This window comes from Hibiscus syriacus, unplaced genomic scaffold (genome assembly GCF_006381635.1).
Source record: "Hibiscus syriacus cultivar Baekdansim isolate YM2019G1 unplaced genomic scaffold, ASM638163v2 tig00110474_pilon, whole genome shotgun sequence".
NCBI lineage: Eukaryota > Viridiplantae > Streptophyta > Magnoliopsida > Malvales > Malvaceae > Hibiscus > Hibiscus syriacus.
Genome location: NW_024062753.1, coordinates 97,731 through 107,816, shown reverse-complemented (window position 1 = coordinate 107,816; position 10,086 = coordinate 97,731). Strand labels below are relative to the sequence as shown.

General features: G+C 35.3%; 2 protein-coding genes and 1 pseudogene across 2 annotated transcripts; 1 reads left to right on the top strand and 2 right to left on the bottom strand.

Moving 5' to 3' along the window:
• Positions 1 to 3,464: 3,464 nt before the first annotated feature.
• On the top strand, positions 3,465 to 5,088 carry LOC120128026 (annotated as a pseudogene).
• A 451-nt stretch (positions 5,089 to 5,539) lies between these two features.
• On the bottom strand, positions 5,540 to 6,634 carry LOC120128105 (putative disease resistance protein RGA3). Its single transcript, XM_039145884.1, has 2 exons — positions 6,439 to 6,634; positions 5,540 to 6,318 (listed from the first exon to the last, which is right to left on the bottom strand). The coding sequence occupies exons 1-2, from the start codon at positions 6,632 to 6,634 to the stop codon at positions 5,540 to 5,542; spliced, it is 975 nt and encodes a 324-aa protein (XP_039001815.1).
• A 2,389-nt stretch (positions 6,635 to 9,023) lies between these two features.
• On the bottom strand, positions 9,024 to 10,079 carry LOC120128104 (putative disease resistance protein RGA3). Its single transcript, XM_039145883.1, has 2 exons — positions 10,050 to 10,079; positions 9,024 to 9,467 (listed from the first exon to the last, which is right to left on the bottom strand). The coding sequence occupies exons 1-2, from the start codon at positions 10,077 to 10,079 to the stop codon at positions 9,024 to 9,026; spliced, it is 474 nt and encodes a 157-aa protein (XP_039001814.1).
• Positions 10,080 to 10,086: the final 7 nt, after the last annotated feature.

The window sequence follows — 10,086 nt, the reverse complement described above, 5'->3', positions numbered from 1 at the left end:
AGTCCCAACTCCATTAAAAGGAAATATTTACACAACACTAAACACCATTACTTATAAAACCCGAAATTTGACATATGTGGCCACAAGCGAAACGAAACGTACTTACCAAAATATTAGTGAATACTGGATGAACAAACTGGCATTTACCAAAACTTGAAGTTGCATGATTGGAACCACGATAGGATCATGTTGTTAAAAGGAAAAGCATGGCACTTTTCTTTTTTATTAGTTTGTTTGGATCGATGGTGGACGAAATGTAACATTATTGAAAACCAAGAGAAAAGGAGTTGTAAAGAGGAATATAGGGAAAATTTGACTTGCTGCAACTTTTTGAACAAGTCATTTTCCATACATTCACTTATACTCTGCATTATTTGCAGTCACCATTGCAGAATATTATTATTGGAACCAAGTTCCAACACCACATGAGTGCATACTATAATGTCACAACCCATAATTCCCGAATCATGCCTTTGAATCTGCAACGATCTGAATTTTCGAATCAACATTTAAACGTCGACCCGAACCACGGAAAGATCAATTAGTATATATGATTAGAGGCGTTGGATAAAATATGAACCTAATTGGGTTTGAATTCGGCCAAATGTACATAGAGAGAGAGATTTTTTATTTGAGAAAGAAGCTTGGAGGATTAAATATGAAATTAAACAATTGAATTGAATGTTTTAACTTTTTTCACCAATGGTTAAATTCCACATTTAGTCCTCAAAGCTTCTTTATCAACTCAAAAATCTCCCTTTCCTGGCACACCTGGCCGAACTCAAACCCGATTAGGTCCATATTTTATCCAACTTTTATAACTGTACATACTAATTGATCCGTCCATGACTTAAATCAATGCTCGAATATTAAATAAAAATTTGCATCGTTATAGATTCAAATGTCTGATTAAAAGTTTTAAAAAATAATCATAAAACCGTTAGGACATACATATATAATTTTCATACATTTGTATCAAAACCCTAAATGTGAATAATATTATATTAAGCACGTTAATTATATGTAAACATATAATATTATATTATTTTCATGTACTTATTGAATGATGAAAATTATTCAATGCATGTAAATTTGTTGGTGAAAGAATTGATAATGAAATTGAAACGTCAGCTCCAAAAGGGCTTTGAATATAATCACAATGATTCCTCTTCCACAAAATATCTTAGAAAAAACCAAAGAAAGATTTCCCTCAGACAAAACTTGCAAGCTTTTGGTACCCCATGGGACAGTGAGTACAAAAGTGATGAAATCAGTAAATGAAAAGAGAAGTTACATAATAATATGAGGAAGTGAGTGAATGGAGGATTCTACACAAATAAAATAAAATAGAGCAATCCCCATCATTCACACACAACTAAAAAAAATACGAATTCTTTATTTGTTAACTTCTGATACGATATGATTGTATGATCTCGAGTATCAAGCATGTCATTGATCTCATTGAGAACCGATGTTAATGCATACTCAATCGATTGAATTAATTCATGTTAGTTCGTTTATGAAGATATCGAGATCTTATATTTATAATAGATATGAAATACGATACTAATATTCGGGTTGATGTTGTATGTAATTAGGGTTTGTGAGTTATTGGATGCCTTTTTCCCGAAATCTGATAGTTTGCATGTTCCCGACAATGTCAGGGGGGCGACGAATGGTATGATGGGTTTTCCTTGAAAGGGAATAAAAGGCTTTGTGAGTTTAAAGCATTACAGAGAACTCAGAGACCCAAACTCTTTCCAAACATGGCATTAGGTCAGGACACAACACAACACCACTCATATACTTTACACACACTACGCACCACTCATAATATACATAGCCCTATCATATATAGCAGTCGGGAAGTTCTACAGTGCGACACCTTTAATACACAGTTAAAAAAATGTGTTATCGGTTTTGTTATTATTTAAATAACAAAATCGGTAAAAAATTACCTAGAACATTATTATTTCTACATAAAACATCAATGCATTTTAACATTTTCGGTAAAGTGCCCAACAATAACAAAACCGGTAGAAAAAAATAACAAAACCAGTAGAAATAATAATTTTTCCGATATTTTTTTACCGATTTTGTTATTTAAATAATAACAAAACTGGTAGTGCTTTTTTTAGTCGTATATTAAGGCTGTCACACGTGATCATTTACCATAACAGTCATATTCGATTCTATTCGTATAATTTTATATGTTATTAGTCAATATGATAATATGTTGTTAAAAATAACATTAATTTAATTTTTTATATATTTTATTGACGATACATAAATTTTTATCGTGAATCAAATATAAAATTGTAAATATATATCTTAACTTATTAAATTATCATATGGACCTACTAGCATGGGGGCAGAGAATGATTTTAAATAAAGTCTTCACCAAACACTTAGCTAAACTACTTAAATTTGTTAAACAAATAATTCCTCGTAGTCATTGGAGTATTGGTTATTTAAAGAAATTTGGTTGATGAGGAAATGCAGTCATTAAAGGATAAATTAATTTTAATTGAAATTATATTGATTTTTTTTAATCTTTTGGGATAACTTATTTCATGAAAAATACGTGATAAAAATCTAATCTGATAAATAAATTATTAAGAGAGATTATTCCGCAAAATGAACATAAATGCTATATAAAAGCCCAAAGAATAATGGGGAGTGGTTTTTTTTAGCTAACGTGGGTTACAAAAAATGAGATGGGAATATAGTGTTGGGCCTTTGATCCCTCAATTGTTTTTAGTGAACAAAACCAGAAAAGATAAAATTATTATTTTAATCCCTATAATATATTAAAATTTAATATTTGATCTCTTGTTTAATTTAATGCAATTTAGATTTTTAATTTTATGATATTATTATTTTTAATTAAAAGAGAAGTTCTAAGCCATCAACCATAAGTACAAGCAAATCTACCATATGGGGGATTAGAGATACCGAACTAAGGATCATTCTTTTATTACTGAGATTGTTTGGTTCGTAAAAATAATCATTTCAGTAAATTTAAAAACACATAAATACAATAATTAGAGTTTATAATTATAGTAATTTAATTATTTATTAAAACTTAAATTTTATATTAAATTCTATACAAGTGACAAAAATAAATAACTAAAAAAATTGTCAATTTAAATCTAGCAAATCATTTCAGTAAATATATATATAGCAAATCATTTTAGTCCAAAAAAAATCTAGTAAATCATTATTTGCTTGGTACAAATCCAGTGGAATAGAGCCAGCAAATATCATTCTTCCTAGATATAAATCCAATGGCCGCATCATTGTTGACCTTATCAGAAGAAAAAGTTATCTAGAAATATGGTCCCTCACTCCTCCATAGTTTTCTTCATGAAAATATCTTAATTACCACAGTGAGCACCGCAAGATTTACGATAGATATTACTTTATATATTGGGGAGGATTCCTCTTTACTTTCAACACACACAAAGTAGAATATTAGAATGGAGATACTACTCTTTCTCATCGTTCTTCTACCCCTCCTTTTTTTTCCTTTTCGTTCTCTTAAAACATGGCAGCAATAGCAATCTTCCCCCTACACCACCTGGTCTTCCTATGATCGGTCACTTGCACATGCAGTTGTTCGATAACTCATCCCCTCATATTTTTGTTTGGAAACTCTCTAAAAAATATGGCCCTCTCCTGTACTTGCGATTCGGTTGCAAGCCCACTGTTGTAGTTTCTTCTGTAAAATTGGCTAAAGAGGTTATGAAAACCCATGACGTCGACTTTTGCAGTAGGCCTGATCAACGTGGTACCCGTAGATTATCTTACAATCGCTTAGACGTGGCCTTTTCACCGTATGATGATTACTGGAAGGAGATCAGAAAACTGTGTTGTGCATCTCTTTAGCAGAGTGCATCAATATCGACCCATCCGAGAAGAAGAAGTTGCGCGCCTGATGGAAAAAGTATGCCAATTGTCTGTTGATTCTAAGCCTGTCAACTTGAGTGAGGCAATGATGTGCCTTTCCAGTACAATCATTTGTAGAGTGGCCTTCGGCAAACGGTATGCCGAAGGAGGAGCTGAAAGAAGCAGGTTCCATGGGTTGCTTAACGAAAGTCAAGCCATGTTATCAAGCTTTAGCTTCTCTGACTATTTTCCTTTCATGGGTTGGGTGGATAGATTCACAGGGTTTCACAATCGCATGAGAAGACTTTCAAAGAACTCGATATCTTCTATCGGGAACTCATTGATGATCATCTTGACCCAAACAGACTCAAACAAGAGCAAAAAGATATAATCGATGTGTTACTACAAATTTCCAAGGATACCGATTTTCCATTTGATCTCACCATAGATCACATAAAAGCTATTCTTATGGTAATAACATCACATCTCCACTTAATAATTTTTATCATTAATCAATTTTATCTCCACAATTTATTCGTATATAACCTTATTTTTTTTCTTTATTTCTGCAGTAGATTGTGTTCATCGCTGGAACAGACACATCAGCGGCCGCTGTGATATGGGTTATGAGCTTTCTGATGAAAAATCCAAAGTGTTTGAAGAGTACTCAAGTGCAAGTGAGGAATTTGATTGGAAAAAAAGGCTTTCTAAAAGAAGATGATATTCAAAGTTTCGCTTACCTAAAAGCTGTGATAAAAGAAACGTTCAGATTGCAACCAGTAGCTCCATTGTTAGTGGCACGAGAAACACTAAGAAAGTGCAACATGGGTGGGCATGAAGTACCTGCCAAATGCTTAGTGTTTGTGAATGCATGGGCAATAGGAAGAGACCCTCAAGTTTGGGAAAACTCAGAAGAGTTTTGTCCTGAAAGATTCATTGACAGCCCTATCGACTACAAAGGACAACACTTTGAGCTCATACCATTTGGTGCAGGTAGAAGGATTTGTCCTGGAATGCAAATGGGAATTGCAACTGTGGAGCTTGCACTTGCTAATCTTCTTTACAAGTTTGATTGGGAAATGCCAACAGGAATGAACGAAGAAGACATAGACTTTGATGTCTTACCTGGGATCACCACACACAAGAAAAATTATCTTATCCTCGTGGCTAGGAAGATTAATGATTAATCAATGTATCATTGTAGTAACGTACTTGCTACTTGCTCTAGTTTATACTTTGTAGAGTTCCATCCATATTTTACTAATCAAAACAACACAAATTCACGATATAATGGACAAGCTCACATCAACAAATACCTCTTGAAGAAGCCGAGATAAACAAGTGTTTCCTATTCAATTATACACGTTTTTGAAAAGAAATCTCTTTCTTTTTATCTTTGAATCAACTCTCTGCAAAGACCAGCAGCATCCTCCCTATAGTTTGACTTGCCATCTTTGGTTACAAACTCAAAGAAAAGATTCTAAATCATCTTCAGCTATACACTTGAACACATTCTGGGAAATACCTGGCCACAATAAATAGCAGGTCAGCCTCATTTTTTCAATCTCAAAATGGAAAAAACAATACTGAATCTATCAATACCTGTAGTTTGAGTGTGGACGAATCAAAACCGAATTTTTCAACTTTACTTTCAATCTACTTCCCTCGGGGTCAGAACTTTACCATCAATTAGAGCAAAAGGTATATGGGAAATCTTGGACCATTCCCGTTCTTTAAGTCTCGTACACTCTTCTTTTAGCAATGGACATCTGTTAACAAATATCCTTCCAAGCGAGAGAAGCATGTCTTTTGCCGGAAGAGATGTGAGCTTGGGACAGTCGCTGATATACAATTCATCAAGAGAGGTGAGGTGTTGAAAGCCCTTGGAACACATGAATTCCAGATTCTTGAAATTTCTAATGGTTATAGATATGAGAGGAGGAGGCAGCGCCATTCCTATCCCTTCTTCTGGAAAGGACGCAACATTTGAGCATTCTTCACCGCTGATTTCGAGTTGCTGAAGAGAGGTAAGTCTATGCAATCCCCATTCAACAAGTGAGCTATAAATTTTGGGTGCACCTGAGATTCCAAGTGATGCGAGGTTGGTAGGGAAACCCTCTTCTGGAAAGGATATGTCAGCCCCACAGTTCCACACCTTTAATTCTTGAAGGGAGGTGAAATTGTTGATGCACTTTGGAATGGTTCCAAAATTTTCACAATGCTCAATCTCGAAAACTTTGAGATTTGCAGTGGGGAACCCAATTTCGTCGAAACAAACCACCAGATTTAAACAATTATGCAGATAAATCTCCAGGAGATGGTTGAGCTTGTCTAATCCTCGCGGTAAAGATTTAATATTTTTAGAATCCGCCACTTTAAAAATTTCGAGATCAATGATTTCATATAAGTCTTGTGCCACGCATTCCAACTCTGGACACACCAAAATATATAGCCTTTTAAGCATCACGAGTAACTTGGAATTTAAAAATAAGCTTCACAACTTTGGGCATAGCCAAATTTGGAGATGTTGAAGCCGATTGCATATATCACCCCTTGATGATAACCATATTGGAGACTGGCAGCCAGTAATTTTCAAGTGCTCAAGAAGACAAGTGTTACTACTACTCATACTCTGATCAAACAGATATTGCAAATTATCACAACTCCAAATCCTCAGTTCTTTTAGTGCAGGGGGGAAGGTACTCTCTGTAAAAGAAACCAAGCTTTGACATCTTCCTAGTTCCATTCTTGTAAGGAATGTGAAAACATGCACCACTTTTGGTACAAATTGGAATCATTAGTTCCAAAATCTGTGGAGTTTGCAAACCTCAACGTTCTCCTCTCTGCTGGAATACTAGACTTTGAAATGCTTGAAAGAGTCGCACTTTGCAAAGAGGTAACCTCCTCCACAGGTGAAGATGAGTATTCATCCACCAAACTCTTCACACCCTTCCACGCTTAATTCACGCAGTGATGGAAAACTCGAAATTGAAACTACCAATCTCCTGCACTCTTCGATTTCAAGTGTCTGCAAGGATTGAAGACGGGTTGGTAACCTTCCCAACAATTGAGGACATTTTTTTATAGAAAGCTTACAAAGGCTGGGAAACTTGGAAACTTGCTCATCACCTTCACAAGCGTCCCACTCTTCCCAGGTTGGTAGACTTAAAAGACGAAGTCTCTAAAGATCCAAATGCAATTGATTGATTTTCTCCAAACAACTCAATACCAATCTTGAACACCTCATCCAAACCACCAATCGAAAGATCTTTTAACGATGAAAGCCTTCCAATCGATGGTAGAGATTTGCAATTTTTACAACCAAGTAGCTTCAAAGATGACAAGTTCCTCAATGAATCATCTGCTATCCACGTGGAGAATTTTGCACCACCAAAATTCAAAATGGTTAGTTGCTCAAGCTTTTTCGGAGGATGAAGAGAGTCCAACACTCGTTCTTCAACTTCTTTCTTCCTTGTAGGTTTCTCAAAGTCTCTACTCCATTGAGTACCAACTTATTGATCCACGATTTCTCATTTAACCTGGCTTCCCTTGCATCTTGACCATTAACATTTTCTAACCACCAAAGACAAAAATCACCTTGAGGTTTGACAAATTCTTCAATTCTTCAATACGATGTCCATCGCCTTCACCTATAACAAAATCAGATAACCTTTGAAGATTGGTTAGATTGCCAATTCCTAAAGGCATCCTTTCTATCAAGTCCGGACCTCTAATATCAAGATAATGCAAATTAACAAGATTTTCCATCTTCGATGGTAATTTTTGAAGCTTGAAACACCCTTCTAATAATAAAGTTTCCAAATGGTAAAGAGTACATAAAGAATCATGTAAACATTTGATTTTAGTATGGGAAAGATTCAAGTAGCGTAGATGTTTAAATTGAAAAATTCAGGCAACTCAGTGATCCAATATTCACACAAAGAAAGCACCCTTAAGTAGCTAAGTTTCGGCAACAATTCAAACAAGACAGTATTAGTCAGATAAAAATGCCAAGGATGCTGCTTTAACGGGAGAAAAGTACGCAAAGAGTTGGCTTGATCAAATGCTTCAAACATCTTCACTGTGCCATGTTGGCTGACAATATAAGATGAATGACAAGAACGATGTGAAAACATCTGTTTCTTATTGTCCTCCAGCCTGAAGCATACATCTCCTGCAACTAACTTAGCCAAATCGTTTATAAGGTCATTCATGACAAATCGAGATTTATCTGAAAAAATGCCCTTGACACTAGATCTTGAAAATATTGCTTTCCAAGATCTTTAATGTGATGTTCAGCTTTTTGTTGCAAGAAACCTTATGCACTCCATAATAAGATTATCTCCTCTTCTTCGAATTCATAATCTTTTGGAAATATGGAGCAGTGTGCAAAGGAGCGTTTCAAATGAGAAGGAAGATGATGGTAGCTTAATCGTAGTGCAGGAATTATGCTGCTTTGATTTTCTGGTAAGTCCCATGTCTTGCTCTCATATATTCTTTCCCATTCATCAAGATTCTTGGTTGTACGTAAGAAGCTTCCAATGGCTTTTGCTGCTAAAAGTAAGCCGTTGCACCTTTTCACAATGTTCTCTCCAACTTGTTTAAATTGGAGTTGTCCATCGAAATTTCTTGCTCTTAATGCATGCCGAGTAAATATGGACAAACAATCCTCTTGTGATAGTTTATCCAAGTGAAAAGTGTTCATTGGATCTACAACAGATGAAACATTTTGAAGACGAGTAGTTACAATAATCTTGGTCATTGCTCCGAAGGGAGACCGTAAAATGGTCAATCATCGAAACACTCATTCCAAAAGTCATCTTAAACAAGTAAGATCCTTTTTCTAGATAACTTCTCCAACTTGACTTGAAGTAAATTCAAGTCATTCACATCAGGTGAGGAAAAATCTATGGATTGTAAAATGGTTATGGTTATTTTAACAGCATCAAAGTCATCGGAAACACATACCCAAGCCTTGTGATCAAAAGACTTATCTACGCTGGCATCATTGTAAACAAGCTGAACAAGTGCATGTTGTTTTACCCATCCCTCCCATGCCAACGATGGAAAGGACGCAAACTCCATCGGAGTTATTAGCTTTGAGCAAATCAATCATTTCTTGCTTCTCGTTGTCTCTACCAACATACTCCACAGTTCCATCCACCACAGAAGTAGGTTGCAGTCGGTTTCTTTTGCTGGGAGCTTGCAGCTTGAGGCAAGATCTCACTCAACACTAAACTACTTCTTCGTGTAGCTAGACTGTTGAGTCTAGCAGTGATCTCTTTCATCTTGGGAATCATGGCATTTTTAAGTAGAAATGAGGATGGAGTGAAATCAATACCGGTACAGCAGGTAGGAAGGAGTTTCCGTACCTTACTAGTGGTGGCCTGAGCCTGAGTTTTTTGGAGCTTGAGACGTAACTGTTCATAGGTAAACTCGTCCAAGATGTCATCTGCATCGTAAGTCAAGTCTTGGAGATCATCCAACCAGCTTTTCACACCCTCGTCCTTGATCTGCTTCTCCTCTGCGTGGTTCAGCACTGCTTTGATATCGGGCAGTATGTATTTCCACTCCTTGAGCTGCTCGATAGGGATTTAAATAGCGTTAGAGGTCACGTTTTCGGTCGTATCGCGTTTATCGCGGTTGCGGATATTACGGATGTCATCGCGGTCACTGCGGGTGTCGTAGTCGTGAATTTTTTTAAATTTCGCACAAATTATCTTAAAACATAATAAAAATAATTATGACTATAAAGAATCGTTTTTAATTATTTTAAGAATGTTTTTTAAGCGAAAGTGACATATATTTAAAGAACATAAAATGGTTAAATCAAATATAATTAAAATAAAAATGTAAAATTTAAATATTAGAAATTTTGATTACTCAAAATATGATTAAATTAAATGAAAATTAAACTTTACGATCTAAATTAAGAATTAAATTATAAAATTTAAAAAAGGTGAGAGATATTAAAATGAGAAAATAACAGTGACAAAAAAATTATAATTAGCATATTATAAAATTTATTTTAAAAAAATGGGGTGGGAGTGGGGCAGCTGTGGCCTTCAAAAATAGCGTCCCAGCTTTCATATTCCTATTCTCATCAAACTTTCCTTATGGTTTCACAAACCAAACGTTTTCAATGTTTCACATTCACTCACCAACCCAGAACTAAACTTCCCTGCTTTCATTTCCTGC